Source organism: Ailuropoda melanoleuca, chromosome 6, assembly GCF_002007445.2.
Source record: "Ailuropoda melanoleuca isolate Jingjing chromosome 6, ASM200744v2, whole genome shotgun sequence".
NCBI classification, from domain to species: Eukaryota; Metazoa; Chordata; class Mammalia; order Carnivora; family Ursidae; genus Ailuropoda; species Ailuropoda melanoleuca.
Window position 1 is genome coordinate 104,270,654 of NC_048223.1, and position 13,060 is coordinate 104,283,713.

Genomic DNA, 13,060 nt, shown 5'->3' on the forward strand with positions numbered 1-13,060 from the left:
AATTGCCTCCCTATGTAAAAGAAAGTTCTCTCACTTGAGGGAGTAAAAATCTTTATTTTTATCCTCTTTTTCCCCCCTTCCTCACTGGGTTTTACTTAAGGTTTTTCTGCCCCAGAAACCTTTGACAACACCAAGTCCCATAGGCAAACTGCTATACTTTGCAGACTTCCTGAACCTATTAGCTTCCTGCATTGCAGTGAGGTTGTGACAGCTCAAAACTGGGCTCTGAGCCCATCTGACTGAGTCACCTCCTACTAAAAACTAAATAGAGGGGCGCCTGGGTGGCACAGCGGTTAAGCGTCTGCCTTCGGCTCAGGGCGTGATCCCGGCGTTCTGGGATCGAGCCACATCAGGCTCTTCTGCTATGAGCCTGCTTCTTCCTCTCCCACTCCCCCTGCTTGTGTTCCCTCTCTCACTGGCTGTCTCTATCTCTGTCAAATAAATAAATAAAATTAAAAAAAAAACTAAATAGAATTGGATGCTATTACCTAATTGTTAAAAAGGAGTTTTAAAAAATAATTTTGTGAAGGAAATTCTGCAGCTCAGTTATCAAAGGGCCTGGAAATGAGGGGATATTGCAGAAGGGACAATTCCTCAAGAGGTAATAAAGTCAGGATAGTTAGGATTCATTTTACTGCACTGGCTAAAGAGGGGGCAAGATCTGAGCAATTGTCTGGAAGCCAGAGTCCAAATTTTAGCTCAAGACACAATGCAAGTCACATATAGTCCTGCAGATAAACTTCTACAACTTACTTGTGAACACAAGCAGAGAGTCCAGGACTGCCATCCATGACTCTAGAGGCAAACATGAAATAGTTTTTAAAATGTATTTGAAAATTCACTGGGCGGTGCCTGAGTGGAGCAGTCGGTATGACGTCTGACTCTTCGTTTCGGTTCAGGCCATGGTCTCGGGTCTTGAGATTGAGCCCCGTGCTGGGCTCCGCACTCAGTGCGTGGAGTCTGCTTGAGACTTTCTCTCCCTCTCCCTCTGCCCCTCCGCCTTGTGCGTGCTTTCTCTCTTTAAATAAGTCTTTAAAAAATTCATTGGAACAGAGAGCGGATTGGTAGTTGCCAGGGCTAAAGAGAGGGGGTGCTGGGGGGGGTAACTATTCTGTGGGTTTGGGGTTTATTTTGGGCTGAGGTGGTAGCTGCATAGCATTGTGAACAGGCTAACTGCCACTGAATTGTTCACTTTAAAACGACTAATTTTATAGCATGTAAATTTCACCTCAACTTAAAAAATCCACTGATAGAGAATTTATGGAACTCTCAGAAAAATATAATTACAAAGTCTACTATACCTTCTGCTCCAGCTGAGACCATTATCTACAGCCACCCTGGGTCAATCTCCGTTAGAAGGAATTCCATTAGGACGACATCAGCCAGATCTAATAAGAGTATTGATTCCAAAACAGAACCTGGAGAAAAAGCCAGGAATACCCCTGGATGTAAACAAAAGAAACAATAGCTGGAATTGGTTTTTGCTCATGAGCACCCATCATTGATTTCCAGTTGAGATTATTTTTATTATAATATCATCAGAAATCTCTAAGATCCTGAAAAACATCGAAATCATAAGAATACATTTTTTCCCCTAAGAACCAAATAAGCTGGTATGCCTGGAAGCACAGTAACTTAAAATGGAAAAAAACTGAGAGGGGCTTTGTAGGATCTTAAAATAGAGCTCATATGTGAAATTTTGTTTTTCTTTATAGAACATACCCTACTACTGGCTTTGGCACATGTTCAAATTTAATGTACAGTTTACATTTGTCATCATGGCTTTGTTATTTTCAAATATCTCATATGGATATGCCCTTTACAAAAGGGGTACATGCTCCTGAATCCAGCCAAAGGATTGTTTTTATTAAATTACCATCCCTCGCTGCAAATCCTTGAATGATGAAAAAAACACTTAGTATGTAGATCAAATGGCTTCTCTCCTCCTCTATTGATCTTTTAGATGCTTTGATTGAGCTCATGTTTTTATGCTCCACACGCTTACTAGATGGGGGTCGTGAGTAGCTAAAATTTATAAATTCTCTCTTACCATCCCTTGAAACACACAGACACATACCCTAGGATTGTAATAAGACACAGTGAGTCACACTGCAGATGTTTAAAGATTTATGTTTCCACAATTCTTCAGTGATTCCAAATAAATAAAGCTCAGGATACAGAGAAAAATGAAGATTGATCTTGGAGGGGTCTCCAGACCCCCTTCCTCATCGATTAATTACCGTGGATCACCCCATGGCTACTCTCTCCCTTGGTGAGGTAAGTGGTCTTTGCTGTGTAGGTCTGAGACACTTCATTCCAGCTCTATCGTATGTTCTTACTCATAGGGGATATAGAATGTTAGCAGAGCGTAGCCAAAGTCATTAGCATAAGGGCTGGAGTTTTGGAATACAATCAGTAGCAGGTCTAGTTGATTGCCGATTATTGCCCTGGGCAAAAAGTATTTTTTCTTGGAAGTGCTTATTAAATATTTTTAAAAATAATCTTTATGCCCAATGTGGGGCTCAAATTCAAGACCCTGAGATCGAGAGCTGCACACTCTACTGACTGAGCCAGCCAGGTGTCCCTAAAACAAATTTAAGGGGCGCCTGGCTGGCTTAGTCAGTACAGCACGTGACTGCTAATCTCAGGATCGTGAGTTCAAGCTCCACATTGGGCGTGGAGCCTACTCAAAATTAAAACAAAATAAAACAAATTTAACTCACTGAGGTTCATCTGTTAATCTGTAAGTATGAATAACTGAGAAGTGTAATCATTTCCCATGATTTCCTGGCATAAGGATTCATACGTGGCATATACAATTTCTGAAGTCCTTCAGGGCTAGACGATCTTTGATCTTTACCTCAAGCCAGCCTGGAGTTCAGCAAAAGGAACTCCTGGCAAGTGAAATTGCCTTTGGACTAACCTAGTCTGCAAAGTATAAGCAGCAGAGCCAAGACTAGAGTTAGGGTGAAAACAGAATCCAGGTCTGACTTCAGAGCCTGTGTCCCCACCCCCGTCCTGGTTATCCAAAGAAGGAGATGAACAAAGACAGGAAAAATAATAAATGGTTCAACATCAATCTTTTAATATTAGTGGACCCCCTTCCTCATTAGAAAGGAACTAATTCAGCAAAGTATTCTAAGAAGTGACTACATAGAGACCATATTTGAACTTGGTAGTAGGCTGTATGCCAGCTGTGGTCCTGAATGCTTTACATATTCATTCGTTCTCATAACAGCTCTTTGAGTTAGGTTCCTTTGTCCCTGTTTACAGGTAAGAAAAACTACAGCTCGGAGAAATTATACATGTCCGAGATCATATAGCTTGCAAGTAGCAAAGCTGGGAATCAAAGCCAGGCAGTCTGGCTTCAAAATTCATGTCCTTAACCACTATGCAATACTGCCTCTATGTCTTTTTTTGGAGGAAAAAAAAATCTGTCCTGGCAACCTTTGTCTTCTTCAATCTCTAATTTAAAATATTATCTAATCAGCTTTTCTCTTGGGAAAACATTTTCTTAGAAACATCCGAAGGAAAAAAAGAATCTGTTCTCATTTAAATGGAAAGAGTATCACAATAAGGACCTCTGTAAAACCATAGACACCATTAGAACAAAATCAAAATGTAGTAAAGATTAAATCATAATGTCCATTCCATGTAAGTAAATACTTGGCAAGCTTTTAGGAGATCAATATGACATTTCATTTGTCAAATGACTATTCATCTCAATAGGTAATAAAAGATTTCATCAGTCCAGTTTTGAAGAGAGGCCAATCATCAAACTCATGTGCAGAACATACTAAAAAGGATAAAAATGAGGACCTACTCTTTGGTCACGGCCTACTAAAGAAAACAAAGATGAACATTCAGAATCAACATCTGCTTGAATCTTCTCTACTCACAGAGGTTGCAACTATTAGAACTTTAAAGAAAAAAAATTAAAAATTAAAAATTAGTCGCACATATATTTGATAAGTCAATTACAACTTGGTGATCCTACAAGAATATTCATCTAGGATTGAATCACAGAGGATATACTTTGAGCAAGATAAATAGGACAGATAAATGGGTCAGAGGCATTACTTTCAAGAATTCAAAGTCACTGTAGGAGAGTCATTGTGTGTGGGGGGGGTGTGCGTGTGTGTGTGTGCACGCGTGCGCGCGCAAATCTGTGTTAGTTTGGAGTCTAGAGAAGGAATTGTCAGGAACAAGATGAGAATGTATCTGAATCAAGAGGGAAGCGCAATGCAGTAGGAGCAGAGGGGAAGCTCAGTGAAGCCCAAGGTCACAGGAAATGACTTTGGCCTGTACTAGAAAGAAAAGATTGGGATGGCAATTAAGGGAGGCACTGAGAAACCTGGCAAGCACACAGTCTGCCAAACTACAACTACCACAAACGACCCTTCTGAGCATCTTTGCTCAGTATCACCTCAGAGAGGGCTTAGGCAAAAACAAAGGGACCTGCAGCTATGCCAAATAAATCTATTTTTAGCCACGGAAGTTGGGCTCTCGGATATGCACTTCATATACCTGATTCATGCAGATTTGGGTATTTAATTCGGTTTCTAGTAAGAATTCCTTTTGAAAAAAAACTTTGACCTTATTTCATCTAAACTAAGTGCAAGCTGCCGGTGATGGCAGCCGAGCTGACCCAAGGCAAGAAGTCAGCATTTGTTTGTTCCTGTTTGTGCTTTTCCCACATCTAAGTCTTTGACCCTCTGGTTATTTGAAGACAGCTACCTTGTATTGTCTTACCCCTAAGTTTTAGCTTCTCCAAGTTAACCATAAGCAATTGCTTAACCCTTGTCCTTGTTTTTGCCCTAGGTCTTTATTCCCTATCCCATTACCCTCTCATCTCTCAGTAGTTGTGTATGCTACCCAGAACGGGACACAACATGAATTGGGAGTTAATAAGTATTATCTCCCTTGATCTGAAACTGTATTTCTGTTGATGAGGCCCAAGATCATATTGATTTTAGGGGGTACAGATTTGAAAGACAATCAATTAGCATTCTTTGTTGACTGCCCAGTAGTAGCGATAGGTCAAATAGATATGACGATATATGACTTAGTTCTTTGGGATTCTTGGAGGTCAAGTCCAGAGGGAGCAAAGAAAGAAAGGGTAGAGCTCTCTGCGACTTTTTTTTTTAAAAAAGATTTTATTTATTTATTTGACAGAGAGGGTGAGAGAGCACAAGCAGGGGGAGTGGCAGGAGAGGGAGAAGCAGGCTCTCCAGTGAACAGGGGACCCCCCCCCGCCAATGCGGGGCTCGATCCCAGGAGCAGGGAGCCCAATGCGGAACTTGATCCCAGGACCTTGGGATGACAAACTGAGCTTAAGGCAGACGCTCATCTGAGCCACCCAGGTGGCCCTCTTTGTGATTCCAATAGTATATACCAGTATCTGCCTTTTATTAAGATTCTGAGAGCTATGTGTAACCCATAGGCTGTGAGTTCCTTGAAGCAGACCACCCCTTTAATTTTAATCTTGTCCATACAATATCTAATAAGCGATAAATTCTTTTTGTTCATTGCAGAAGTATTTATCAAATAATTACCTCGGAATATCCTGTCTTTGTAGGCTTGAGACCTTGGGCCACACCAGATAGTTTATTCTAACAATGTGACTTATGGTGAATGCCTATTTTTGTATACCTGGGGCCTGGGACATGTTGTATCAGTTTAACCACTGGGTGGGTGCTGGACTCTCAATGGCTGAGTCAATCATATGGACACTGCATGACTGATTCCCACTAAAGACTCTGGACACTAAGGCTCAGGTGAGCTTCCCTGGTTGGCAACAGTTCCCACACGTCACATATCATCACTGAAGGAATTAAAAACTGTCTCCGTGGGGAGAAGGCAACTGAAAGCTTTGTGCCTGGTTTCTCCTGGATTCTGCAGTACACATCTTTTCCCTTTGCTGACTTTAATCTGTATCCTTTCACTGTGATAAACTATAAGCATAAGTATAATGAGTTCTTCTAGTGAACCACTAACCTAAAGGTAGTTTGGGGATCCCTGACACAGATATGTTAACATGGGACAAGAATACAAACAGCAAGTAATGTGGGCAAGAAATATTTAAGAGGCAATGAATTCCATGGTTGCTATTCTGTCCACTGTCAGTCAAGTAACAGCATCTAGTAAAATCAGTGAAGATGCTTATAAAATATCTATTTGATGGCAGTTTAATTTGGATACCTTATCTCTTAAAGAATTTTTGTTATTTTTGTTCCAATCCACAATAAATATGAACATCTCAAAATAGGTTAAAATAAATTTTTATTAAAATTTTTAATTAAATGTTAGAAGAGATTTATATACAATTCACAAATTTTTTACAAAACAATTGCCAAACCTTATTCATTTGTAATTGTTTCTATGCAGACTTGGAAATTTTATAGTGAAACAGGGTCTATAAAATATTTTTTTAGAAAGCATCACAATGCTAATTTTAGGCAAAATAACATTTAAAACTGAAATCTTTGCATGTGAGTGAACTCTCAAACACCCGTATTCTTTATCCCAGTGACAAATGGGAAAATGAACATTAAATTGACTTATTGAGGAAACAATGAATAAGTATTCTGTAAACTTGCAAATTCACTCAAGTTTCTTTATTACTTTCAGAAGCAGTGGCATTACAAGGTACTGACAACCAAACTACGTACTCAAATCAAATGAATGTTAATCAAATTAACATTCAAATAATAAAAATAATGTTTCAAAGAGGCACCCCTTGTTGAAAGATCTGTTACAGAAGTGTTCAGCAAACTGAAGGCTTCAGGACAGGCCACAAACCCTGCAGGAGACAGTCTCTCCACACAGAATGACAATTCATCCCTTTTAGAAGTAAATATCATCTCTGTAGTAGTATTGCTGGTAAATGAAAGATACAAGTTCAAGAAACGATGGCAACATACAAAAGTGGTCAATAGTTTTGGTCTTTGTCTGAGAGGTACACTCTGTAGTCTAGCAAAGACTGGCTTTGAGTCTTCAGTTCAAAAGCATACTTCTTTTCCAAAAGGATGACTGCCCAACTGATACCATTTCAGAGAGCAGAATCCTAACCACCAACCTGAAAGGAATATGGCTCAACAAAGAAGAAAACAGTAACCGATTTACCTCAAAGATTAGGAAGCAAAATCAATGTCAAAGTATTTGAAATCCAAGGAATTTAAAAATTTAATGCTTTGAAAATTTCCCCCTGAGCTATGGATGCTTTTTTGTATATAGTCTCTAGTAAAACAGATGCATTCCGTCATTCCAAATTGTACTTATAAATGCGATGAATCTTGGTGCTGAAAATAGATAAGTTATGTCTCAAACAGCACAAAGTGGTAGCGATTACATGTTTTGTGGAAATCTTTGGTGAAATGCAATCCTGAAGAAGCCTCCTTATTTTGTTTCCCTCTTCCTAATGCTGCCAGAATCTTCAAGTAATTTTTAAGGGGGAAACTACAAGACCATAATGAAGGACCAGCAGACCATCCTGAAAAGGAAAAAAAAAAAAAGAAGTGTTTTGCAGTTATTTGAAAACCAGCTGTGTAAATGATTAAGTTAAGTCAGATATGGTTTATTTTTCATAGCTCAACACTAATGTGAAATTCTTTGATTTAAAGAAAATAAAGGGTCCCAGATAAATAAACTTGCTTATTCATATTCATCTCATCACCAAACATTCCCTGACAATGGGCCTTTTTAATGACTTTCGGTAGGTAATTCTGAAACTCCATAACTCGCCAGGGTTGTTTACGGCTAAGCAGTTCTCTGAAAAGAACTAAAAGAGATATACCTTTCCTTCTGCACAGACTACTTAAGAGGCAACCCACGTACCCCTGAAACAAATAATACATTACATGCTAATAATAATAAAAAAAACAGACACCCCAAGTATAGGGCTTCCCTGAAGACTCAATTATCATAAGCATCATGGATCAGGTAAGAAATGATACATTTATTTCCTACTACTATTCTAAGAAAGCTCTGCAACTCTTACCTGTTCATCATACATTTTAACTCCATCTAAAAGAGTGTTCACAACACAATTCAACCTTTCTGTTTTGTTATTTTTTAAGTAGGATTCCACACTCAGTGTGGGGCTTGAACTCAAGACCCTGAGACCCTGAGAATGAGAGTGGCATGCTTTACTGACTGATCCAGCCAGGCATCCCCCTAACCTTTCTCTGATACCCAGAGCCGTCATTATGTACAGTAACTATACTGTTCTGTAACACAGTGATGTCTTCAGTCACCGGCAACTTAACCATATAGTAAATGACTTTAGATACTGTGTTTCTGAATCTTTTCATCTGCTTTTTTGGGTTTCTGTTTCCTCTTTTGATATTAGATCTTAATCCTTTGTGTTCTCACCAAGTCTCCATCCAGCAAGGAATCTACCTTTTTAAGGTACTATTTTTAATCTACTGTGAACTGGAAAACTAGCTAAAAACTAAGACTCATTAGGGAAGTGTACCATGAGCAATGGGCTGACTGAGCAACACAGAGAGAGGGAAGGGTGGCATGCATGTCTTGCATTTCCAATCACGTTCTAGCTATTGCTCTCTCTCTTTCTTGTTAGGCTTTTCCATGGCGCTACTTCCTCATTTCTCATTCACTACACAAGTCAGTGCAATCTGGACTCCGTTCCTAGCAACTCCAGTGAAAACTCACCAGAACTCTAGAAAAGGGTTCACAAATTCAAATGCCCACAAGGGCCAGGAAAGTAACATAGATGAATATGTGAGTGAGGTATGTGAGTCCACAGGGAATGCTGAGACCACTGGTAAACCAGAGACCAGAGGCCTTGCTACAGGAATTTAAACTCAAAAATATTTAAAACACAGAATAACCCAAATAAAACATAATCTCATACTATGATCGGCCCATGGACATCAGATCTATTCTAGACTAATTAGTCTAATCAAAGTAAATGAATTTGTATTACAACACAAATAGAAAGATTCTATCAACCTTCTCACAAGAATACAAATTACATTTTACAAAATGTTAATTTTCTGCATATGGTTATCATGTTTCAGAAATGAAAACATCACTTGCAAAACAATATACATGCTGAGATATCAAACTGAAAGTGTAGCTTACAAGCTGTTTTAAAACCTCAGAACTTTATGTATGTATACATGTATAAAATCACATTTTATGAAATTAATTATAATTCAAATCTATATGTCTATTATATTTATACTCTATATACATAGATATAAATATTATTTATATTTTATATTTAGATGTTTTTATCCATGGTCTTCTTAAACTATCCAACCAGAATGAGTCTGCAAAATGTAAGTCAGAACAGGTCACTTTACTATTTGGCTTAAATCTCTACAATCAATCATTTCCCACCCAACTCAATTAAAATCCAAAGTTCATACTATGGCCTATAAAGTCCTACAAATGGTTTTATTCCGGCTGCCCAGATCTCAGCTCCTATCATTCTCTCCCTCAAGTCTTGAATCCTAGCTTTCCCACTGAAAGCTAAGATGTCCCGAGACTCCATGAAACTTACACTGCTGTCAGTGAGGACATTAACTGTATCACAGATTATTTAAGTTCAGGGACTTGCTCATCTCTGAATTTCCCTATGTGTCTAGAATAGTGGTTTGTAAATATTTTTTGAAGTAATATTTTTTACCCACTCCACTGACTTTGGGATTTTACTCCTAGTTTCTTATATTTTTATTCAAGAAAGCTTAATTTTTATTTTTTTATTTTTTTTTAAAGATTTTATTTATTTATTCGACAGAGATAGAGACAGCCAGCAAGAGAGGGAACACAAGCAGGGGGAGTGGGAGAGGAAGAAGCAGGCTCATAGCGGAGGAGCCTGATGTGGGGCTCGATCCCACAACGCCAGGATCACGCCGTGAGCCAAAGGCAGACGCTTAACCGCTGTGCCACCCAGGCACCCCAGGAAGCTTAATTTTTAAAAAGACAATCATTTTTATTTCCAAAAAACATGTTAACAATAAATAAAATAATCACCTGAAATGTTAAGAGCCTGACTTTTTTTTTTTCTAAAGATTTTATTTATTAGAGAGAGAGAAAGAGAGAGAGCATACAAGCAGGGGGGAGGGGCAGAGGGAGAGGGAGAAGCAGGCTCCCAGCTGAGGAAAGAGTCCCATGTGGGGTTCAATCCTAGGACCCTGAGATCATGACCTGAGCTGAAGGCGGATGCTTAACCAACTGAGCCACTCTGGTGTCCTAAGAGCCCGTACTTAAGTTTAATTTTTTTCAAGAGTTGAATCTTGACTCTACCACCAACTAGCCAAGTGACCCTGGACAAGATACTTAACCTCCGTATGCCAGTTTTCTAAACTAAGATCCACCACTGGATGTTAGAATAGACGGCAACGTTTGAGGAGAAGCAGGCTATCTGCGCAGTTTCGAAGTATCCCCCCCCAAGATATTACTACTTATAAAGAGAAAGACCTATCAGTATTAAATACCTCCTGATGATACTCTGAGAAGGGCACATCACATGTATGGCATTCTTGCCAAAAATGCATAGTCTCAATCCAGTCATGAGAAAACATCTGACAAGCCCAAACAAAGGACAGTTTATAAAATAACTGGCCAGTACTCTTCAAAAGTATCAGTCATGAAAACAGGGAAGGACTGGAAAACCGGAAGAAGACAAGGAAACATGACAACTAAATACAATGTGGATCCTAGGACAGAGAAAGGACAATAGCGGGAAAACTAGCAAAACCCAATGTCTGCAGTTTCATAATTAGTATTGTAACAATGTCAGTTTCTTAGTTTTGATGATTGTACCATGGTCATGCAAGATGTTAATACTAAAGGATGCTGGGTGATATCTACATAGGGACTTTCAGTACTATTTTTGCAACTTTCCTCTAAGTCTTAAATTATCTCAAAATAGTATTTTAAAACAGAAAAAAGGAGGGGTGCCTCGGTGGCTCAGCCAGTTGAGCATCTGGTTCTCGGTTTCTGCTTGGGTCATGATCTTGGGGTCATGGGATCAAGCCCTGTGTGAGGCTCCATGCTCAGTAGAGGGTTTGCTTCTCTCCTTCTCCCTCTGCCCCCCTGCCCCCCACTTGCATATGCTCAAGCTCTCTCACTCTCTAAAATAAATAAATAAATCTTAAAAAAATAAATAGAAAAAAGGAAATAATTGTTATCTCTTAAGGTTGTTGTGAGGTTTTGTTTTCTTTTTTAAAAGAATTTATTTATTTTTATGTGACAGAGAGATAGCCAGCGAGAGAAGGAACACAGCAGGGGGAGTGGGAGAGGAAGAAGCAGGTTCCCAACGGAGGAGCCCAATGCGGGACTCGATCCCGGAATGCCGGGATCACACCCTGAGCCGAAGGCAGACGCTTAACGACTGTGCTACCCAGGCACCCCGGTTGTTGTGAGGTTTACACAAGATGATACGTGTTTTGGGGTGCCTGGCTGGCTCAGCTGGTGGAGACTTGATCTTGGGGTGGTAAGTTTGAGCCCCACATTGGGTATAGAGATTACTTACATAAAATCTTAAAAAAAAAAAAAAGACAACACATGTTCTTCTGCACCTAGAATATAGTAGCATTCAGTAAGGGCTCAAGAAATGTTAATTATTAGTAGTACTGTCTTTTTCTGAGATTCCATATCATAAACGTTCCTCAATCAGCCTGGCAGGCTGATCAATGGATTTCCCTTTTTCTTTTTGCTTTCGAACCCAAATAACTTCAAGACTTTTTTTTCACTAAGTCCTAACACCATTTCATTCCATCACCAAGCTGGCTGTACTGCAAAAATAATTATATTTCATACATCGTCGTGTTCTTTATGGAAATAAGAGAACTGTTGCTCAAGGAAAAGCCAGTTACTTTTTCAAAGAAACAGAAAAGTGACTAAGTCCTCTTTCTTCTTTGTAAATCACACATAAAATTCAAGTTAATAATGACAGCCATTTAAAAAACTAATGGTCTTTAATCATTGTATTGCTTATTACTTTTGCTACTCTGACAAACTGTTATCACAACTACAGTGTACCCATATAACTGAAGTATAATTACAACCTGTAATATCACAGCAATGAACAATCAGCCTTGCAGCATCTTTCCAATACTCAATCACATAAAAGTTCATTAGCAAAATTACAAAATTTGTGATTTCTTTAAAAAATCCAAATACCATTAAAAAGGTTATGAAAAACCGTGAATGGCTATGAAATAGCTATTAGTATTAATTTGGGGGTTACAATAAAACGTTAATAAATAAGCAAATCTGGGGCGCCTGGGTGGCACAGCGGTTGAGCATCTGCCTTCGGCTCCGGGCGTGATCCCGGCGTTATGGGGTCGAGGCCCACATCAGGCTCCTCTGCTATAAGCCTGCTTCTTCCTCTCCCACTCCCCCTGCTTGTGTTCCCTCTCTCGCTGGCTGTCTCTATCTCTGTCAAATAAATAAATAAAATCTTAAAAAAAAAAAAAGAATAAATAAGCAAATCTACAAATACGGAATCCATGAATAATGATTATCAACTGTATTCTCTTTTGCTCACTATTATCTGTGTGATTCCATGTTGCTGCATATGGTAGTTGTATTTAATTGTATGTATATGCCAGAACTTTTTACTCATTCTTTGTTGGACATCTGGGTTGCTTCTAGTTTGTGGCGATCATGTATAAAGCTATTATAAACTACCTTGTACATGTCTTGTGGTGGACATAATATTCATTTCTATTAATCTATACTCAGGAATGGAATCGCTGGGGGAGTGGGGTATATATACATGACTTTAGTAGATACTACCAGCAGAATTCCAGAGTGATCAAATCAGTTCACATTCCCACTACCAATGTATATAAATTTTAGTCATTCCACATCCACACAAACACTTAACTCCGAGTCTTTTTCATTTTAGCTGGTTCTTTTGCATTCTGGTAGGTCAACTTAGCCGAACTGGAACTATATTTCCCAGAATTCCCTTCCCTTTTGAGTTAGCCAACAGAGATTTGTACAAGACTGCACACTGGAAGGAGGCAGAAGCCATTATGCTCAGGTCATTACAGGGCGCCGGATGCCCGACCCGCCTCTA

At 39.1% G+C, this 13,060-nt stretch overlaps 1 protein-coding gene across 2 annotated transcripts in view; it reads right to left on the reverse strand.

The window, feature by feature from the left end:
* Positions 1 to 6,265: 6,265 nt before the first annotated feature.
* The window catches only part of PCGF6 (polycomb group ring finger 6), a 32,016-nt gene continuing 25,221 nt past the window's right edge, over positions 6,266 to 13,060 (reverse strand). For both annotated transcript variants that reach the window (XM_034663210.1, XM_002913896.3), the window contains exon 10: positions 6,266 to 7,492. Coding sequence is in view for 1 of the 2 variants with exons in the window: in XM_002913896.3 (XP_002913942.3) it covers positions 7,436 to 7,492 (57 nt within the window). In the remaining variant the exon portion in view is untranslated. The remainder of the gene's footprint in view (positions 7,493 to 13,060) is intronic.